We start from the raw sequence: 23750 nt of genomic DNA on the forward strand, positions 1-23750 counted from the left end.
ACAATATTTCACATTTTCCGTGATAAAATCACATGTACAATAATCTCACATCATATTGTACCACACATCACGTCCGAAGACAAATCACAATATTTCACATTTTCCGTGATAAAATCACATGTACAATAATCTCACATCATATTGTACCACACATCACGTCCGAAGACAAATCACAATATTTCACATTTTCCGTGATAAAATCATGTACAATAATCACTCATCATATTGTACGTTTTAAAACTTTCACAATATATCCACAATAAAAATCATAACAGTATATTATATAGCAAACTATATATATTCGTATTTATTTACCATTTATACAATATATACATAGTCCACTATATCATATACATGTCATATTTCATAAACACCTGAAAAATTACGTACGATAATCTCACATCATATCGTACCATTAAAATCACACATGCACAATTTTTCTGTCACCGAAATGACTATTTTTAATGAATTAATAACAGTATGTAATTTAATGAACTATATATATATATATATTTATTACCATTATACTATATATACGTAGTCCACTAAGTTATATACATGTTGTAATTCATTAAATAAACACACTTCCAAAAATGTTGAATCACCGCGAGGGTAGATTCGTAAATCAGTGAGATTTTACTCACCTTATTGACTTGAGCGTAATTCCACAATTCGCGATGCTAATTCCTTTCCTCGATTTAACGATCACCTTAAAAGAATAAGAAAAGAATTTAGAATCGTTTCGTAAACCTTTAAATGCCAAAACAGTAATATACGGTTACTGTTCAGCAATTTTGGTTTATACGAAGTTACTGTTCACTACTCAATTAATACGTATTTCTGTACGTATAAATATTATATACGTATTTCTGTACGTATATATATTAAATACGTATTACTGTACGTATAAATATTAATACGTATTTCTGTACGTATAAATATTAAATACGTATTACTGTACGTATAAATATTAATTACGTATTTCTGTACGTATAAATATTAATACGTATTTCTGTACGTATAAATATTAATACGTATTTCTGTACGTATAAATATTAATACGTATTTCTGTACGTATACGTACGATTTAATGTAAATACAAATTCAGTAAATAAAATTTACTAAATTACCCTTTTTACAATTTACTTTTTACATTTACCGAAAGTAAATTATAATTACATTTACCGTAGGTAAAACTTAATTACATTTACCATACGTAAATAAAATTTACATTTACATTTACCGTTACACAGTAAATTACCAAAATACCCTTTCAGTCGAAACTATTTACTCCGCCTCACACGGCGGCGCGTGTGGCACACGCGCCACCTCCGGCCGGCAGCGCGTGGGGCCCACGCGCCGAGCCCAAAACCGGCGCGTGTGGCGCCACCACCACCCCAAAACCGTCCTCCTTTCTCCCCTCTTCCTCCCTCCGCTCCTAAGCAGCCCCTACACCACCCCACGCCTCCCCACGCGCCGCCTAAGGCGGCGGTATTCCTAAAATTCCTCCTCCTCCGATTCTCACTCCACAATCATTCTAAACTATCCCAAATTCAACAAATTTCAATCCACAATCACACACCAACAACAATCACTTCCATACTTACCTAGATCGTATAGTGGGGCTCTTGGAACTCGTCGGAGATGGATGGATCGTCGGTGGAGCTCGATCCTTCAAGGGTGACTTGCCTCGGCTCGAGTTGCATAGTGGTAGCTCATCTACGGCGTCGGAGGGAAGAGAGAGGTGTGGATCGTGTGCTTGCGTCGGCGGAGGGCTGCTCGAACGGCGGAGAACTGGAACCTGTTGTTGCTGGGCTCGGTGTGGTTCGATGATCTTCGCGGCGACGCTGGAGCTTGTGCCATGATCGGTGGGACGTCGCGTCGAGCTGCTGAGTGCCATGGAGCCGGCGGTGAGGAACACCTCCCTCGGATGAGGGAGATCGAAGGTCGAAGCCGAGGGAGGGGGAGAGCTCGGGTGAGAGGGGGAAAGAACGAGAGAGAAGAGAGAGAAAGTGAGAGGGAGGCGGAGAGAAACTGAGGGTTTCCAAAAGTGGAAACCCTAATCACAAAACATTCTATTTATACTCGTTTCCAAATCGGAAACTAACTTCCGACGTTAATAACTTTTACATCCGACGTCCGATTCGAACGTGTCACATGTCCACGCACTCGTATCGACGAGCTCTACAACTTTCGTGAAGGAAGTTTTCGCAACCGATCGACGGAATAAAAGTCGATATAAACGTTACGGAAATGTAACGTTTTTCAATTTAAACGTTCCGAGAACGTTTCCGTTTCTCGTTTACTAACGTCGCAACCAAATACGTTCATTCTAATAAAATTCGAAATTTTATAGAATTCCAAATCAAACTAACATTGTTTAAAATTTAGGGTTATCACAATCTACCCCCCTTAAAGGAATTTCGTCCCGAAATTCAAACTCACTTAACAAACAACTGTGGATATCTAGTCATCATGTCTGACACTAGTTCCCAATATGCATCACCCTCATCATGGTGACTCCACAGCACCTTGACTAGCTCAACTTCTCTCCTCCGAAGCTTCTTTGTGGATCTATCCAGGATACGAACCGGTTCGACAACAAAAGTGTCATTTTCCTTCACTTCAATGGTGTTATGATCGATCACATATGCGACACATCAGGATCATACTTCCTCAACATGGAAATGTAGAAGGCATCGTGAAAGTCCGGCATGCTAGTAGGCAAGGCTAGTTTTCCCACCTTCTCGAGAATCTCAAAGGCCCAACATACCTCCGCCAACTTTTCTTTCTTGTCAAGTCTCACTACTCCCAACTTTGGCCCAACATATAGGTGATCGACATGTCTACCTTAAGTGCCTCATAGGGTACCATGCCGATGTTGGAATAGTAACTGTCGTTTTAGGCTAACTCAATCAATGTCAAACGTTTTCACCGCTACCTTAAAACCCAGCATACAAGCTCTCAACCTATCTTCAGTTACCTCAAACTTCCTCCATCAGACAATCTGTCACATGTCCTAACCATAATAGTCGCATGTGAGCTACTCAAAATATAATCATCCTCCCGAAACCTAATGATGTTTTCAGCATGGAGGCGTCAACGCCCTCTTTTGTCTAGTTTACCACTCTCTTGCGATTTGACAGACTATCCTCACGTCATGAGTTAGCTCCCACCACTGAGCATGGCTGAAACTCTCAACATCTAACATGAGTCAAATTAATGATTAACACATGCCTACTACTTACATCACACATAGTGGTTTTCAAATAAACGTGCTTTATCACGACAATACCTACATGACTTCTCCACAAATCATCATTAGAATAACGAACCTACCATTCCTTCCAATCAGCAAAATAATCCCCTTTCATGATCATCTTATTGTAACCATAAAAAGTTGTCGTGCATGATATGCACTCGAGTACTATATTTGTATCGGCAACACGATAAAGAAATCTTAACTCATTGAGTTCACAACCACCACAGAACACCACCTTGGATTAAGAATTACTCTCAAACAGTTCACCAGAGAATCGACTAATATACGCAAAAGGCTGTAGAAAATTCTACTACCACCACAAGAGAGATGCATCACGCATCCTACCACCTTCACCAAAGCTTACCGTCGGAAAAGAAGTTACAGCTACCTGCTTCAAGTCGCAGGACAGGTAAAGAAAATATTTATCTCCCGATAGTGGAACATGAAAATTAGGTGGAATTACAGTGCAAAATAAACACAACCACAACTGAGATATAACATTCCCCTTTGTTCATGCATACCTCAAATGTATGACACATGGTCCCACACAACGCCCCAGTGGCAACATCTATAGTATTGATTTTTCCCACAGTCGTAATATAATAAATTCAGTAAACAATTCAACAACTGAATCCTGATTTTGGATCCACCATCTCGTCTAGACTAACCCAAGATTGTTGCCACACTACCACTCTAACAGTTGTTTCTTTACTTTTATCAAGAACTCTCATGGCCAACGCATTCGGCCAAAATAACTCCTATGCAAGCAGCAATATAATTGATCACTCTCTTATCATAAAATTTATCCCTTGTTGAACACTTGAGTCAACATCTCAACATCTCCTTATCCAACAATAATAATTTGATGCATAGAGGGAAAAAAGCATCTAAGTCTCGAATACTAATACTACTTGCACTTGAAAAGAAAATCTGATTCTCAACCATTTCTTTACCGGTTGGAAGGTGCTTATCACGAAAAATTCGTCAAAACACCACTAAGCTAGGGTCATCTCATACCTTACCTTCAATAGAGTTTACTTCCCCGTCATTGCGTCTCATTTGGACCTGTGGCATTGTGAAGTTCCAATCCCCAACACCAAAATAATTAAATCCTGAAAGATCAGCGTTCTCAATTAAATGCTCATCTAGCAAAATAATTAATTCGTGATGTCTAAATGAAATTTCTTTAACACATTAGATTTCTTGCTCAGCCAAGAACAATGTGTAACTTCAATTGTCAAAGTCCGAAACAAAACGAGTTAGAACGTAACAACGACGTAATGTGAATCTCAGTTTAATAATTGTATCACCACCTTAAGGACGTATCACACACATCATCAATCCTAGGTAAATGATACATAGTCTTGATGGTCACCCTAATCATTCCCCTTTACTTCACACTCAACCGCATGAGACTTCTTTCTTATTCACGAATAACACCGGCACCACTCAAGCTGAGACCCTAGGTTTGATGAACCCTAGGTCTAATATGTCATCTATCTGCTCTTTCAATTCTTTAAACTCGTTCTTTCCCAATCCCATAAGGCGCCTTTGATACAGATGCTATACCAAGCACATCATCAATAAAGAATTCAACAACTCTCGAAGAAGGTAACTCAGTATCTCCTGAAACACCTCACTATACTCGAATAGTAGAACAATGTCTGTGATAGCTACTTCTAGATCCACAAACTCCACCTTTGCCAAGACTCTAGCTATCATGGCATTATCCGACTCGAGGCACAGATACGAAACTCTGGTATCCTGAGTCTATGAAAGAACTCATCATGTCAACACAATCAATCACCGCGTACTGCGGCCTCAACCAATCAATTCCTCAGATCACCTCATAGTGTGGTCCGGAATCACTATCAAATAAGCAGAGAACTCTCTACTTCCAATCACAATAGGACAAGCCGTTCATTGTCTCCAATTTCGAGGAACACTCCAAAAGTGAAGTGACACATAAAGAGTTTCCCATAGGCGTAGGAATCAATCCTAACCCCTCCACTGCCAACTATCAATAAATGAATGTGGCTATCATCCTCTTCTCTAACTCAGAGTACTCAATCATCACCAAGTAAGTCCCAATACTCCGATCCAATGGTCCGCTACCATATGATCCAAGCGTCATGAAATGACAGCACTAGCAGCTCACTCATGTCTGTGATCAACCTCAACACACGACTATCGTCTCTAATGATAGCAACAAGATCAACTTGTCTTTCCAGTGGAGCAGCCTCCTAATAAAGGTTCTGTACATTGCGGACTCGGCCTGCAGCCCTAACTCGGCCTCGACCTCTCGTCCGTCCTCGGCCCTGTCCACGGCCATTTTCCAAATTCATCACCATTCAACAATTAACACTCAGTCATACATGTGAAGTCTCGAATTCGACAAAATAGATCCAACCAATATCAATCATGAAGTTTCAGAAGAAGGTGAATCATCGGAGTATCGTCACAATACTCTCTACAGGACCAAACCATAAGGTATGGCTCCTAACACTCTCGCGTACCCGACAACATATCTATACCGAGGAGCATGTGATGGGAGCCCGCCTGCAGTCGGATCATCGCTCCTGGATGGTATTGATAATCGCCAAATACGCACTTAGGCTCTGATACCAACTGTAACGACCCCAAAATTTCAAGCTTAAAAACTCAAAATTCTAAAGTCGTTAAACACAGAATAATCTCAATAAAATCGAAATCTTTTAAGTGCACAGCGGATCATCACTGAGTTATCAATACAACTCAGAAAAACCAATTATTACAACCCAAATTCATAATTTACATTACGTAAGTTGGAATGTAATAATTCTCACCATCTCTCACAAAATAGTCACACAAAATCTTCACACAAGCTGGAGGTAAATCACTTCAAGTCCTCTGAGCGGTCCGTCAATTTCTGCTAATCTACACCTGCGGAGTCATCCACTACACCATCGAATTGGTGCACCGGGATTGTAGACACAAACCCGGTAAGCTTTACAGCTCGTATGAGTAAAATATTAAAATAACTCAAGTCTCATAAAAGACACAACTCCACATCAACACAGTATAATGAAAAATCATGAGAAAACGAGCAACCCATCTGGTTACTCTAATACTTTCACAAAATGGTATCTAATGAGCGCTGGTACACATCCGTTACCCCTCACTTAGTATACCGCTGATGTTGGGCAACCACCCGCCACCCAACATCCAAAACAAGCTGAGTACCCATGATCAGATAACCACCCGTTACCTCATGCAGTACTATGGCAGACAGACTAGAGCTCTAACTGTATCGTAACTTTCGCCCGGCCAAAGGCTAGGTTCCGACTTGCCTCACATGTACAATAATCTCACATCATATTGTACCACACATCACGTCCGAAGACAAATCACAATATTTCACATTTTCCGTGATAAAATCACATGTACAATAATCTCACATCATATTGTACCACACATCACGTCCGAAGACAAATCACAATATTTCACATTTTCCGTGATAAAATCACATGTACAATAATCTCACATCATATTGTACCACACATCACGTCCGAAGACAAATCACAATATTTCACATTTTCCGTGATAAAATCATGTACAATAATCACTCATCATATTGTACGTTTTAAAACTTTCACAATATATCCACAATAAAAATCATAACAGTATATTATATAGCAAACTATATATATTCGTATTTATTTACCATTTATACAATATATACATAGTCCACTATATCATATACATGTCATATTTCATAAACACCTGAAAAATTACGTACGATAATCTCACATCATATCGTACCATTAAAATCACACATGCACAATTTTTCTGTCACCGAAATGACTATTTTTAATGAATTAATAACAGTATGTAATTTAATGAACTATATATATATATATATTTATTACCATTATACTATATATACGTAGTCCACTAAGTTATATACATGTTGTAATTCATTAAATAAACACACTTCCAAAAATGTTGAATCACCGCGAGGGTAGATTCGTAAATCAGTGAGATTTTACTCACCTTATTGACTTGAGCGTAATTCCACAATTCGCGATGCTAATTCCTTTCCTCGATTTAACGATCACCTTAAAAGAATAAGAAAAGAATTTAGAATCGTTTCGTAAACCTTTAAATGCCAAAACAGTAATATACGGTTACTGTTCAGCAATTTTGGTTTATACGAAGTTACTGTTCACTACTCAATTAATACGTATTTCTGTACGTATAAATATTATATACGTATTTCTGTACGTATATATATTAAATACGTATTACTGTACGTATAAATATTAATACGTATTTCTGTACGTATAAATATTAAATACGTATTACTGTACGTATAAATATTAATTACGTATTTCTGTACGTATAAATATTAATACGTATTTCTGTACGTATAAATATTAATACGTATTTCTGTACGTATAAATATTAATACGTATTTCTGTACGTATACGTACGATTTAATGTAAATACAAATTCAGTAAATAAAATTTACTAAATTACCCTTTTTACAATTTACTTTTTACATTTACCGAAAGTAAATTATAATTACATTTACCGTAGGTAAAACTTAATTACATTTACCATACGTAAATAAAATTTACATTTACATTTACCGTTACACAGTAAATTACCAAAATACCCTTTCAGTCGAAACTATTTACTCCGCCTCACACGGCGGCGCGTGTGGCACACGCGCCACCTCCGGCCGGCAGCGCGTGGGGCCCACGCGCCGAGCCCAAAACCGGCGCGTGTGGCGCCACCACCACCCCAAAACCGTCCTCCTTTCTCCCCTCTTCCTCCCTCCGCTCCTAAGCAGCCCCTACACCACCCCACGCCTCCCCACGCGCCGCCTAAGGCGGCGGTATTCCTAAAATTCCTCCTCCTCCGATTCTCACTCCACAATCATTCTAAACTATCCCAAATTCAACAAATTTCAATCCACAATCACACACCAACAACAATCACTTCCATACTTACCTAGATCGTATAGTGGGGCTCTTGGAACTCGTCGGAGATGGATGGATCGTCGGTGGAGCTCGATCCTTCAAGGGTGACTTGCCTCGGCTCGAGTTGCATAGTGGTAGCTCATCTACGGCGTCGGAGGGAAGAGAGAGGTGTGGATCGTGTGCTTGCGTCGGCGGAGGGCTGCTCGAACGGCGGAGAACTGGAACCTGTTGTTGCTGGGCTCGGTGTGGTTCGATGATCTTCGCGGCGACGCTGGAGCTTGTGCCATGATCGGTGGGACGTCGCGTCGAGCTGCTGAGTGCCATGGAGCCGGCGGTGAGGAACACCTCCCTCGGATGAGGGAGATCGAAGGTCGAAGCCGAGGGAGGGGGAGAGCTCGGGTGAGAGGGGGAAAGAACGAGAGAGAAGAGAGAGAAAGTGAGAGGGAGGCGGAGAGAAACTGAGGGTTTCCAAAAGTGGAAACCCTAATCACAAAACATTCTATTTATACTCGTTTCCAAATCGGAAACTAACTTCCGACGTTAATAACTTTTACATCCGACGTCCGATTCGAACGTGTCACATGTCCACGCACTCGTATCGACGAGCTCTACAACTTTCGTGAAGGAAGTTTTCGCAACCGATCGACGGAATAAAAGTCGATATAAACGTTACGGAAATGTAACGTTTTTCAATTTAAACGTTCCGAGAACGTTTCCGTTTCTCGTTTACTAACGTCGCAACCAAATACGTTCATTCTAATAAAATTCGAAATTTTATAGAATTCCAAATCAAACTAACATTGTTTAAAATTTAGGGTTATCACATATAAAAACTCAAAATTTCAAAGTCGTTAAACACCAAACAATCTCAAAGAAATCGAAATCATTTAAAATGCCATAGCGAATCATCTTTGAGTTCAAAATACAACTCAGTCAAACCGATTATTACAAACCAAATTATAATTCAACATTATAACAAATGGAATGTATAATCCTCACAACAACCTCACAAGATAGTCACACCAAATCCTCACACAAGTTGGAGATAAATAACTTCAAGTCCTCTAAGCGGTCCGTCAATTCCTGATAATCTACACATACGGAGTTATCCACTACACCATCGAATTGGTGCACCGGGATTGTAAGCACAAACCCGGTAAGCTTTACAGCTCGTATGAGTAAAATGAAAATATAACTCGCATAACAATATATCCACAAATCAAATAAATATAAATACACTCATGAGTCAATTGACGGACCATCTGGTTGTCCCAAAGAAAAATGAAACGAAGCGCTCATGAGAAATTAAGCAACCATTCTGGTTACCCAAATGCATTTATAATACGGGTACTAAAGAACGCTGGTACACATATGTTACTCCTCTCGTAGTACACCGCCGATATTGGGCAACCACCCGCTACCCAACATCCAAAAATATGAGTACTCATGAGCAGATAACCACCTGTTACCTCACATGCAGTACTCCGGCAGACAGACTAGAGCTCTAACTGTATCGTAACTTTCGCCCGGCCAAAGGCTAGGTTCCGACATGCCAATCACGTACAATAATCACACCTCATATTGTACCAAAAATCAAGTCCGAAGACAAATCAATATTTTAACAATCTCCATGTTAAATTCACGTACAATAATCACACCTCATATTGTACAAATCAAAATCACGTACAATAATCACACCTCATTTTGTACAAATTAAAATCACGTACAATAATCACACCTCAAATTGTACAAAACAAAATCACATACAATAATCACACCTCATATTATACAAATCAAAATCAGGTACAATAATCACACCTCATATTGTACAAATCAAAATCACATGTTCGATATATAAATCTCGTCATTAAAATGACATAATCACGATAAAATCCTAACAGTATATTATATAGCAAACTATATATATATATATATATGTACCTATTTACCATTTATACAATATATATATAATCCACTATATCATATACATGTCTTATTTCATAAACACGTCCGAAGACAAAAACTCATTCGAAGACAAAACTTGTCCGAAGACAAAACTCGTCCGAAGACAAAACGTTTTAACAAACTCCATGTTAAAATCACGTACAATAATCTCACATCATATTGTACAAAAATCAAGTCCGAAGACAAATCACATTTTAACAATCTCCATGTTAAAATCACGTACAATAATCTCACATCATATTGTACAAAAATCAAGTCCGAAGACAAATCAACATTTTAACAAACACTATGTTAAAACCACGTACAATAATCACACCTCATATTGTACAATTTAAATCACATGCTCAATAATTAATTCTCGTCATCGAAATAACATATTCACAATGAATTCATAACAGTATATAATATAGCAAACTATATATATAAGTACTTATTTACCATTTATACAAATATATATATATTCCACTATATCATATACATGTCGTATTTCAATATTTAAAACTTTTGCAAAAATCTTGAATTCACTGCAAGGGTAGATTCGTAAATATGTGAGATTTTACTCAACTTCCTTCCTGCGTGCAACTTCCACGACACTGAAAGTAATTTCTTCACTTGTTTCGTCAGTCACCTAATAACATGATAAATGCTTAGAAAATGATACTTAAAATACCAGGTAACGATTCCAGTACAACTAAATGTTGTTCATAAAACATTGTTCACGGAACACTGTTCATGATTTACTAATCACAGTTTATTACTAAAACACTGTTCACAGTTACTGTTTTTACTAAAATACTGTTCACAGTACTGTTTGTCATGGCACTGGTCACTGTTTTACCAAAACACTGTTCACATTTACTATTGCAGAACACTATTCACAATACTATTCATGCGGCGTCACTGTTCACCGACCGCCACCAATCATAACCAAATTTCACCACCACAACCTAAACAACATTTCCAACAACTTTCTAGTTGACATTAAGGTCTAAATCCGAGCCTAAACAGTCCAAACAACGAAGAACATAAATTCAACACTATTCACAAACCCTAGAAATTGAAATTCTTGATTCGGGTACTTACACTTCGATTTGGCTCGATTCCTTTTGTGGGAATGTTGCTGGGACTAAGACAAGCAAAACCCCCCCAAAAATCTCGAGCTATGGTGGCCGTAGGAGGTGGCGCCGACACATCAGCAACTTCCGGCGGTTGCTGCACCGTGTGTGGTTGTCGCCGGAGTGCAAGGCGTAGCCCAAAAGATGGAGATCGTCGAGCCCGTCAGTTTGATAGGTGGCACGATACGAGGCGACGTCGGATGGTGGAGAAATCGGCCGGAGAAGATTTTTGGGTCGGGTGAACAGTACCCGAGCTGATTTTTAGAAAAAAAAACTGATTTTCTGATTTCTAATCTCATCTCCTTCCTTTTATACTATTTTCAAAATCGGAAACCAAACTTCCGTTACTAACAACTTCCACATACGACATCCGATTAAAGCGTGTTGCGCGTCTACGAATTGGTATTGACGGATTCTACGACTTTCGTGAAGGAAGTTTCCTTAAAAGAATGACGAATTAAAAGTCAACTCTTGGGTCAAATAAACTTAATCGAATAACACACATTTAGCTCTCGAAACTAATTTCTACTTCGAACGACAAAATAAAAGGCATAAAATGTGAATTAAATCAAATTACCATTCCCTTAATTTCTGATAAATTAAAAGAAATGGTATTGAAAATTTGGGTTATTACAGAGATGGAAGTGAAAAACTTCGCCGTTGTAAAATCTCATCAGTTAGTAAACGCTCATGAAGAGCCTTCCAAACAACTAGAGTTTTGCGGGGTTGAATTGTTTTACGCCAATTGCGGGTTTACTTTACTCCTCAGCTACTCGCCTACTCCATTGAGCCTTTGTTTTCATCATTCAAAGAAATAGATCGATCGTAGGCCAGGTAAGGTTTCTAACGTTCAAGAAATCATTGTAGTTGGATAATAAGATCATGTTCAAGAGGGAACAGTTATCCAATCTGCAGATAACAATGTCTAGTTCCATACTTCCATGGAATTCTATATCGTCATCGAGAATCTCCTTCTTCATTTAGGCGATCTCGCAGCCTATTTTTTTCCTGTCATTATCAGTATGTTAAAAAAAATGAAGTTTATATGGCTATATGCTCATAGTTTCATACTCCCACGTTGTCTTAGTTGCCAGATGTGATTCGGTATCCCCCCAACTTCTGAAGCATCATTCTTTGACCTTATTTTTGCTACTCCTTTACTCCTGAACCCATCTTTTCTCCGTCATTTTTTTATTTTTGGAAATAGGGTTGCGTTAGTTTAGTCCATAATTGCATAAACTTGGTCTAATCTGAGCTGTTCCTGATCTCAGCAAGGGTACAGAAAACTGAGATACTTGTAACGATTTAGAATGCAACTGCTATTTAGATATGATTAGCTAGAAATATCTTATTTAAAAAAGGGATGTTATGTATCGGGCGACATACTTCATACTTGGTATAAATATGTCACTTCATTTCATTCCCCTCCATGCATCGAGCTCATCGAGCATGAATCTATTAATTGATTAGCTTCAAAGAAAACAAACCCTTTTGTTGATCCAAATCCATATACAGGAAAAGAAAGATTCAAATATGGAGTATGTTGGAGCTGTTTCAGAAGGAGAATGGAGTTCATTGAGTGGGATGTACACTGCTGAGGAAGCGGATTTCATGGCCAGGTTGCTAGAGAACTGTCCACTATCAAGCATGCCAGGCATGGCATTCCCAGATGCCTTTTGGCAAGGCAATGAAGAATCAACAATGCACATGTCAGGCAACTTTGAAGGTTCACATTGTTCTTTAGAAACTACAAATTCTAACTTCATCGCTTCAAGCAATGGAAACTACTTGAGCGATTCTCAACGAATGCTGGCAACAAACAACGATAATAGCTCTATGTCGATAGATTTCGGTATCGGGGATGTGAAAACCATCAATACCTACCTTGTTGAGGGAAATGAGCATGATCAGTGCTCAAACCAAGAAACAAGTGAAGGCAACATCGACGAATCTGGTGGAAGCAGGCCTGAAGCTGTCAATCTTGAGAAGAGATCTCAAAGTAGCCTCCCCAAGGCTAACTCCATGAAAAGATCTCAAAGTTCAGACGATGTGAGTATATAACTATAACTAAACATTGACGCATAGTTTCTTTCCATCAAATGTAATTATTGTACTTGGTAGTGTGAGCATTCTCTAACCATGGATTCAATGTTGCAGGTTAAAATGAACAAGATGAGCATGAAGGCAAAGAAGAGCCTGCGGGTTACAACTAGTAACATTGAAGATAGTAATGCCGGCCCCAACAAACAGAGTTCGAGTAGTTGCTGCTCAGAAGATGACTCCAATTTTTGTAAGGATGTGAGTGGAGGGTTTAGTCCAACTTCAAGCTTAAGCACAAAGGACGCTGCAGCTCCTGACTTGAATGGAAAATCAAGAGCACGAAGGGGGTCAGCCAGTGACCCACAGAGCCTCTACGCAAGGGTATAAGCCTACACCTGATCTCAAAAACCTTTGTTGCATAGTCAATACTAAATACATATAATCAACTAAAATTTGTATCCTTTGTATTTTGCAGAAACGAAGAGAGAAAATAAATGAGAGGCTGAGAGTTCTGCAGAATCTTGTGCCAAATGGAACCAAGGTAGGCAATACTTTGAGTTTGAGACGGCCAATTTTAATGCAAGTTTTTCATTCACCCTGAAACTAATTATCTACCTGTGTGGAATTGCAGGTTGATATTAGCACCATGCTCGAGGAAGCGGTCCACTATGTGAAGTTTTTACAACTCCAAATTAAGGTAAGGATGTAACATCTTGCTCCTTATATAATCTTTCCAACTACGCAGAACTAAGTAGAATCTGAAGCCATGAAGTTCGTAAGTTGTTCCTATCTAATGACCTCATTTGTATAACGACATTGTTTGGTTGCTTGCGCTTGTGTAGCTGTTAAGTTCTGATGACATGTGGATGTATGCTCCCATCTGTTACAATGGAATGGACCTTGGTCTTGATCGAAAACTCACCACGCCAAGCCAACCGTAGAATAACAGCGGGGACTCCAGTTCGTTGTTTTCATTTTCTAGTTTTTTCTTGGCAATAAGCATTCATTGAGAAACAAGAACCAAATTAGAAGCAGAGAAAACTAATTACAACGAGGCGATGCATTATTACAGGGACGAAGAGGGCAGCTGAATCCAATTACTTGCAGCGTGGTGATGACTGGTGAGCAAGTGTACTGATCTAAGTGAAGGCTCCGAATAACTGATGGAAGAGCATGCCATTCCACTAGGAGACCTAGTCAAATTGGTTGGTTTAGACTTTAGACTGTAGAGGGGAAAATCCTCAATCAATAACATTGGGACAAACTGAGTTCCTCTGAGCTTCAAGCACTAAGGAACGTTGGACCAAAAATGGGAACCAGTGTTCAATCCTAGTCTTTAGAAATAGACAATTTTTTTTCTTTCAAATTCTTTTCTCTACTCTCACCTGTGGGATAGGACTGTAAGGTACCCGGAGTGAAACAATTGAAATATACATTTTGAATTTCCGTATCATCCTTACCTGATCATGTATGGATGCAAAGTTGATTGTCACAATCAAATGAAATTCACATGCCCGATCAATGACCAGAAAAGGGGCACTCTAAAACTTTAACGCTAGCTGTTTGGAGCAAATTTCTTATCCATACGATTCAACTATGACGCCAAGCAAATTTCCCAAGCAATGACCACAAAAGAGGCACTGAGGCACTCTAAAACTCGGCTAGTTAATGTTTTGTGCAAATCTCAGATTCATAAGATTTGACTGGTACAGTCAGTTCCATATCAGAAGACAGTAAAATACAAAACCACAATTTAAACAAGGGAAAGATTTCAGTATTCCAGGGATGTGAAGAGAATTGTATGTACTACAGCTAACTCCTTGCAATCCTCCCTACTCTCAAGGGATTGGCATGTTACAGTCCTAAGAAAATAAAATAAAAACAAGACAATTTCTATTCTGCATGCATTTACAATCCAACACAACGTAGGGGAACATGACCCTAGGAGAATATGATCAGGTCAAAATTCCAGTACTTCAATAAGAAAGATGTATAACAATCGTATCCAAGCACCACAGAGATGTAAAGAAAACCCTAATGATGAGTTTCACTCACTCATGCCCTCTCATCATTCACATGATTGGGAACTTCAGCTTGGCTGTCTAGAGGCATGTACTGTGCCATTATAGCCCTAATTTCAGAATCCATGTATGACTGCAAAAGCAACTCAAAAAGTGTCAATAACCTAATATATTGAATTTTACCTATCGGAAAGATATGTGCCTTTCATAACTATTTCTGGATAACCATCCTGTGACATCAGTAGTTCTTCATAAGTTAAGAGCAAAGAGCTGATTTTTCAAAAATTCACGAGTAACCCTGGTAATCGAGAGTGAACCTAAGTGTCAATAACCTTAATAATTTTGACCAAACAGTATGACCCAGGTTCCTTTGGTCGTAAATACTCCTGTTGGAGTTACATATATACCTGTTTCTTTTGCAGCCAAACAAATAACTATTCCTCTTACATGAATCTCAGATATATGAAACTGACCAAAACAAAGTACTAAAACTAAAGTTACATAAGGCAAATACTTTTGTCAATCTAATCAAAGGTTCCCAGATTCTAGAAACTTGCCTATACACTATTCTCCATTCCATAATTAAGAATTTTACCGCCAAACTTCATTTTCTTAAAAGCATCTACAAGAAGGCAGTATTTGACAAGACACTGTTGACTTATAAAGTTTTAAACAAACACCCAGGCTACTTCAGATTACTAATTGTTGCACATCCTATCTCTGAATCTTTGATAGTCCTTATTAATACTTGATAGAGGTACCATATTTGTCACACAATATTGCAGATATATGCAGGCCAAAGAAAATCAAAGAATACCACCTTAAATTGGAGACTCCAACATCAAATATGAAGACTGAGTTCGTTAAAAAAATAAACCAGAAAGAACATACCCGTAATCGATATTTGTACACAAGATATGCCCCACCAGAAGCCATAGCCAAGCCTATTAAGATTACCCACACAGCAGCCCATGCAGATGATTTTGATCCTCCAGAAGTCTTGCCTGCAGAGATAAAGTACAGCGCATCAAACAAGGACTTGCAGTGTACATATTTAGAACACATCCTTGAATTAAAAAGCTTGAATTGCTGGACTCACTTATGCAGGTATCATGATCTCTGATATACAAAAGATTTCCGCTACATGAGCAGTCGTAACTACCCCATGTATTTTTACAGCTACATTCAGGACATTGACAGGCTTTCTTCTCTTTGCATTCATCGATATCTGAAGAAAAATCAATGTTAGTGAAAAAGGTCCAGGGTACTTCACTGCAAAGTTCCTTATCTGATTCTATTTCAATATGAGTTTGTTGTGTTAATTTTAGTTCTAAAAAGTCATGCAAGCGTCAAACGGACCTAAAACAATAAATAATTTATAATGGCTGATGAACTAAAAGTCTGAAAGTCAAAAGTACTAAGCACGGAAACAAAAATAATAATTCAGGCATTCATGAAAGTAAACTGATCATCTGCTTCAAACTTCATATTGGCTGATCTAATGAAAGCAAGAATCATTGAGTGGGATATCGAACCAACTTCCTTATCCACAATGATTTGGTTAATGTAGTCACTAACTTCACAAAAAATATAAGTTTTAATTTTTAAAGCAAATAAGCACTTGCACCACGTCTGCGTACAGTGAACCAGTAAATAAAAAGTTCTGAACAATGGTTGCAGAATTGTACTTTGTGACTTGATAATTAATAAAATAAATAAATGAATAGGCAGAGGTATGTAAACATATTTGACTATGTAATGAATCTTGTTCCTCTATCCATGCAAATGCTTTATGTTTCCGGTCATAGATGAAGCATCAAAAGCTAATTAATATTATTACATTGACTATTTACGACATATGCAAGTCAAGAACTCATTATGGATTTGTAAAACCTATGAATTGATGCACCACAGCGATCAAAACTGTCTAAAATTGAACTTGTAGACATCAATTAATTTATGTGTTCCGCCTGTATCACGAAGAAACTTAACAGTTAAATCAAGACTTCATGTCAGGATATTTAGCTTCTCTTACCTTCACAAGTTTTCACACCATCACCTTTAAACCCATTAGGACACTTGCATTGCAACCCTCCATCATCCTGTTCAGAGAAACACGAGATGGTATTAAGTTCAATTTCTGATAAATAGGAGGCAAATAAAGAAATGAACTTTTCCTTCAAACAAAGAAGTGTGCAAAACTATCACTTACTGTACAAGCAGTGAAGGCATGCCCATCTCGAGCTTCATGCCAACAACCTCCATTGTTTACCTTGCACCTCCTGGGCCCACTTGCTGGAAGCCAAATGTAACACTCCTTAATACAAGTATAATGCACAGAAGAAAAGTTTTGCAAGAAGGATAAAACCCTACATATATATATGCGCACACATAATTTGAATGCATTTTTTCATTTACTCCTATAACAGATGCATTTCTCTCAAGTAAAATTTGAGTGATGGGTAAATATGAACATAATCAGGACAATCCAAATGAATGTTGATTGAAATTTTTAAACAACTCAAAATAAGCAGTCACAATTCTTGCCCTTACTTTTATTTCCCTAATTAAATTTGAGGTGAACGAAAAGCAGAAGTTTCTTTACCTTCACAGGCTGTGTAACCATCACCTTTGAACTGCACACCATCAACCAGGGGGCACTCACATACCCTACCTCGGAAAGTATCCTGAGTATTGAAACAAAGGTAAAAGGAAAATAGGGGTTATAATACTGAATCTTTTCATTTATCAAGGAATATCTGATCAGCGGTAAGTTCAATAATACCTTGCAGGCTGTAAGGTTGGCAGCTTTATTTTGCCAGCAACCACCATTATTGTCCAAACACTCATTTGTCTCGACATCTACGATCAGACATTGAATACAAGACTCAAGTTTAGAACGAACAAATCAGAGACGCAACAAAGCACAACGCTAACAAGTAAAAAGGACTTACCAGTACTCAAGCAAACAGCTGGCTCAGTAGTTTCTTCAAAACCAGAACAGATGGCCCTCAGAACTGCGCCTTTCTCCAACTTTCCTGCAAATAAGTATGTGTGAGAAAGTTTTTTCCTGATTGTAAATCAAGAAATATAAGCATAGAAACAAACCTCGGTATTGTCGATTATTGACAACCAGAGTAGGCAATATGGTTACATCACCTCGTGTTCCCTTCCCAACCTACAAGGGTCAAAATTGTCAAGAAAATATGCATAACTACCAAAAATAAAAAAATTCAAATTATTGCATTAAGATGCAGCTATTGCTCAATACTGTCAATACTAGGAAACCATTGTATATGAAGTAGATAAAAGCTTATAAGGAAAAGGTCATTTTAACAAGATGATTACCTGAGCATCTTGCTCCTCTTTCAGAACAGAATTTTCAGAGTCTGCATCTTCATCTCCCATACACTTCTCGATCTTCTTAATATCAAGCCCTGAAAAGACGTCAAATGCTTATTGAAAATTTGATTGCATTCATGTACATCTAATAAAAGCCAAAGAAAAATTAATCATTTACCGAGAGATTTAATGACAGAAGCAGCACATTCCTTGTTGTACTTTTTCTCTTTCATTGGACATCTGATTTGAAAATCTGTCACATAGTCCCACCATACCCAAGGCTTTCGAGTCTCATTAGCCACTTTATAAACACAGAGCTGCCTTAAATTTTCACGAACCACATCTTTCCCTTCATAACCAGCACTGAAGTCTTGTTCAGGGTCAGGAGCGCAATATCTTCCATGATTGATACACTGAGACTTGCACTGTTTGCTCAAGGTGAATGCCCGAGGACAATACCAAGTTATATAATGTGGTGTAAACTGAGTGTAACCCCCTTTTTCCAGTATCTGGGCAGCACCCCTGAATTCCTTCGTAAATTCCATCAGCATGTCACACTTCACCCCACATTCATCATTACTGTTGGTCCATAGTTCATATTCCACACGATCATCTGGGTGAGGAACAGATTCCCTCCAGTCAAGGTTCACATTCACCATATCACCAGAACTGATGGACTTCTTCAACGTTTGACCAAAACTTTTTTCAATGAGTGCAGATGGTATAGTTATGTTCTCAATGTATTTGGCAGTTTGAATATCTTCTTCTGGTGTGTCCATAGTTATTAACGCCTCCTCAATATCATCAGCTACAAGAACTGCAGAAGCTCCAGCCTTCTGGGCATTCCAAACCTTCAATGCAAAGAAGCAATCTGGGCCACCAATAGCAGTTTCGACATAAGCGATGGTCGAAACTTATTATATACTAAACTTGAGTTATAGAAATCTGATACGCAAAGACAATGCTCATGAATCCTAACAAGTTCGAATCAAACTTTGAGAACACATACACCACTAATAAGCAGAATTGGGGCAACTCTTAAGTATGCAAATCAGTTACCACCAAGTAAGATTTACTTATCAACTCAATCAATCAAATGCTAAAATTCACCCCTGAAGTCTTTAGAATGTGCTAGATAGTATCACATACCACTTTCATGCCCTAAACCCTATTCCCCCCCCCCCCCCCCTATCTTCAGAATGTGCTAGATAGTGTCACATACCAATGTTTTCCATTTTTTTTAAATGTCTTATTTGTACTAAACTAAGAAACTTAAGACAACCTATAGAAGACGCTATCATGAAAACATTAACAGAATGTTGAATTGAGAAAAATAGGGGGAACAGGATGAGATGGAGAGGACCTCTGGAAAGTAAAGACTGGAGACATAATTTTCAAGAATGCTTGCTTCTAGCTTAATTTTCATTTTTGTGACATAAGTAGACAGGTATGAAAAGAGAATTAGATTTCCATTTTTCAATAAGGAAAGAACATACGAGAAGATAGACTGCTAGAGATCATTTTTATGCATTTACCGTCTGGCAACTAGCCAAAGAAAAGCTAAAGTAGGCATGTTAACCTGACATCTACATAATCAGGCCACAATGAACAAACTGAAGCTCATATTTCACAATCCCAGACCAACAAAATTTTACCCCCGAAATGACAACACATTATTTCATCCTCAACAACTTCATTTAAAATTACCCAGACATAAAAAGGCTACCTGAAATAACCATAGTAGACAAACTAATGGTCATAACTTATAGCAGCCAAAAAAATACAGAAAACCACTAAAGGAAAACCAATAAAGTTGAACCTCCCAACTAATTTAAAATTCACAGATTGAACCTCAAAACTCATGACAACGATCAAATTACTGAAAAGCAGAGGAATGATACCTCCTAATCAACAGATATATTTAGTTGGCTGGAAAAAGCTAAAAACAGATATCAGAAATGCATCTCCGTCATGAACAATGAAAACTAAGTAAACTTCATTAAACTGCACATTGACCCAACTTCTCCATAGTCAAGCCACATAAATTGATGATAACCAATAATTACCAAAAACTGCAAAAAGGGTACTTCCTTATTACTCTTTAACATTCACAAAATGAACCTCAGTACTCATATAACAACAACCGAATCAAAAGGTACCTCCCAATCAACCTCAAAATACCAAAGTAAACTCACAAACACAATCAAATTACACAAAACCACAATAAGGGTACCTCCCAATCAACCTAAGAAACACCTAATACAACCTCAATAGTCATCAAACCAATCAAAATAACTCAAAACCACAAAAAGGGTACCTCCACGATCGACCAACAAAAACGTCGGCAGAGCTCCGGGAGTGGATTTATACGAAAGCCCGAATTCCGAGAACTCCTTACACCCCTTCTGATTCTCCTTGGGATATATAACAGCACCAGCCATGCTCCCTCCATACTGAGGAAGCCCAAAGTTGCCAATGGCACTGTCATATTTCCCCTTTATTTTGTCCGGTGACGTCACCCTCAAGCTGTTCTTCTCCACCACGAACCTAGCAGTAGACAAAGGAGCCATAAACACCACCAGAAACCCTAGAAAAAGTCCAAGCTTTGATCCCTGAAGCTCCATCTCCACAGAACCAAAAAAAAAAGATTGGATTTTTAATGAAATCAGAGAAACCCAGAAGGGAAAAGAGGTGATTCCTTTTTGGGTTTTTCCTCACATAATAGTTTGGTGTTTGGTTTTTGAAGACTTAAGCAGAAAGAGGGAAATCTGGGTTTTCTGTTAAAATTATAGTTTTATGGAGAGGCATATATCTCTCTCTCTCTCTCTCTCTCTCTCTCCCTAGTAGAATAGACTTTATTACATTTCTTGGAGCTTATGGTATCATATTACTGGAACTATCCCCAACCAGATGAGTCATGAGGCTAATTGGCTGAAGAAACTGGGGGTGATTTCGTAAAATTGGAGTGTGTGGGAGGTTGCCAAGTTTTGTGTACCTAACGTTTTGCACACTGGTCTGAATATTCTGCTTTGTACGAGTCTCTTTCGTGGCTCACGAGCTGCTTCTTCTTCTACAGTCACTGAGGTCATCAGGTCAAGGTTTTCATGGCCCCATTGGCATGGATCTATTGGATGGGTGACTATATTTATTGATCAAACTGCATTTCTATAATGTAGGGCTGTAAACGGTTCCAAAACAACTAAAAATAGATGGAACCGTAAACCGAACCGTATTATTTAAACGGTTCGGTTCTTGTATTTTTCAGAATATGAACCGTTTGGTTCGGTTTCTAACGGTTCCATGACGGTTCCGGTTCCAAAACGGTTCTAAAAAAATTGTCTTAAATTCAAGACTGATGTTAGTTTGAGCATATCATACTTATATCTGGTGACAAGAAATGGGGGAATACTGATAATTCGAGACAAGATAATTCCAAACCAGGGCATAGTCGTTGTCCTCCACCAAATGGAGTATAACTAGTACTTTAGTTTAAAGCAATTTCTCCATTTTGCAAACGGTTCCGGTCCCAAAACGGTTCCAAACGGTTCCTATTTAGATTTTAGAACCGAACCAAACCGAACTGTTTTAAAAACGGTTCGGTTCTACTGTATAACTTCATTTTTTTTCTAGGAACCAAACCGAACTGTTGTTAAACGGTTCGGTTCCAACGGTTCTTTCAGGAACCGGAACCGATTAACAGCCCTACTATAATGTTTAGCTTGATGATCATGTGTTTAGAACGTTAAGAAATGAGTATAAAAGGGTTTAGATTACTTACACTTTGCATTGTTCCACAAAAGAGTGAGACTATAATATTGAGAGACTGCCTAAAGAAGTTAATGTCCAACTTCCTTTCCGAAAAAGAACTTCTTACTAAGGAAGAAATAAAATGATCGAGTAAATCGGAATATTTGGAGTGATATATCGACCAAACAAGCGGAAATGAATTGGGTTAGATCGGCAAGTTCAAGTGGTCCACCAACCAGAATCTTTGTTGGCAAAAGTTTCAAGTTCAAAAATCTATTCTTCTATGGAAGAAAAGAAAAAACGAAAACAATATTTTAAGAATTGGTAAATTCCTCCTATGGTACCTGATGTTTGGCTACTTGGACATTTTGGTACCTGATGTATGAAAACGGATAATTTAGTACCTAAAGTTGTCAAATATAGGTCATTTTGGTATTTATGTCAATTTTGACTATATTTTCAGGGTTATTTCTGTCATTCTATCTTTATTTTACTTCATTTTTTCATAATACCTTCAAATTGCCTCTAAATTATCACAAAAAATCTGATAACTCATCCACTTAGTATCTGTGATGCTTTACGTATATAATTTTTCATAATGTAGCTATCAATCTAAATTAATTTTAATTATAAGTAATTTAAAAATATATTTTAATAAAAATTTACAATTGCATAAAGCAATTTTATTTGCTTTGCAAAAAATAATTAGGATACAATAAGTATATTAAGAAAAAAATTATTTTCGATATATGCGAAATAGATGCTAAGTAGAGTAGATATATCAATTTAATTATCTCCAAAGAGAGACAATTATAGGAAGAAATGAAAAAAAAATATGAATTTAATGAGTTTAGGGCTAAAATGATGAAAATCACCCTAAAAATATTATCAAAATTAATAGAGGTACCAAAATGGTTTACAAATGAGAACTTCAGGTACCAAATTGTCTGTTTTCATACATCATGTACCAAATTGTCCAAGTAGCCATACTTTAGGTACCATAAGAGGAATTAACCCTTTTAAGAAGTATGAGATTTGTTATGATAACATAAAATGACTAGTAATTTTGATTCATCAAATTTTTGTGAAGACCGTGAAGTGGACAATATGAATATCAATATACATGTACGCAAGTTCCCAAAACTTGTCACGTTCGGTCTAGTGGACAAAACTTGCCCCAAAACTTGAAAAAAATAATCATATGTTCAATCTGAATAACAATTTTTTTTTCAAGATAACACATGATTTAAAACAGATTATCGAAGCTAGAATAGTCATTACATATTTATTCGCT

At 37.8% G+C, this 23750-nt stretch overlaps 2 protein-coding genes across 2 annotated transcripts; one reads left to right on the plus strand and one right to left on the minus strand.

The window, feature by feature from the left end:
- The first annotated feature begins 12839 nt into the window (after window positions 1–12839).
- LOC126782653 (transcription factor bHLH139-like) lies at window positions 12840–14287 on the plus strand. Its single transcript, XM_050507946.1, has 5 exons — window positions 12840–13355; window positions 13464–13727; window positions 13822–13887; window positions 13978–14043; window positions 14189–14287. Exons 1-5 carry the CDS (start codon window positions 12840–12842, stop codon window positions 14285–14287), a joined length of 1011 nt encoding a protein of 336 aa, XP_050363903.1.
- A 788-nt stretch (window positions 14288–15075) lies between these two features.
- Window positions 15076–21513, minus strand: LOC126782640 (vacuolar-sorting receptor 3-like). The gene is made up of 12 exons (XM_050507934.1): window positions 21027–21513; window positions 18888–19580; window positions 18716–18804; window positions 18476–18545; window positions 18322–18405; window positions 18153–18229; window positions 17973–18054; window positions 17580–17662; window positions 17403–17469; window positions 16467–16595; window positions 16259–16371; window positions 15076–15500 (listed from the first exon to the last, which is right to left on the minus strand). Exons 1-12 carry the CDS (start codon window positions 21331–21333, stop codon window positions 15402–15404), a joined length of 1893 nt encoding a protein of 630 aa, XP_050363891.1. The 5' UTR covers window positions 21334–21513; the 3' UTR covers window positions 15076–15401.
- Window positions 21514–23750: the final 2237 nt, after the last annotated feature.

This window comes from Argentina anserina, chromosome 2, assembly GCF_933775445.1.
Source record: "Argentina anserina chromosome 2, drPotAnse1.1, whole genome shotgun sequence".
Lineage (NCBI taxonomy): Eukaryota > Viridiplantae > Streptophyta > Magnoliopsida > Rosales > Rosaceae > Argentina > Argentina anserina.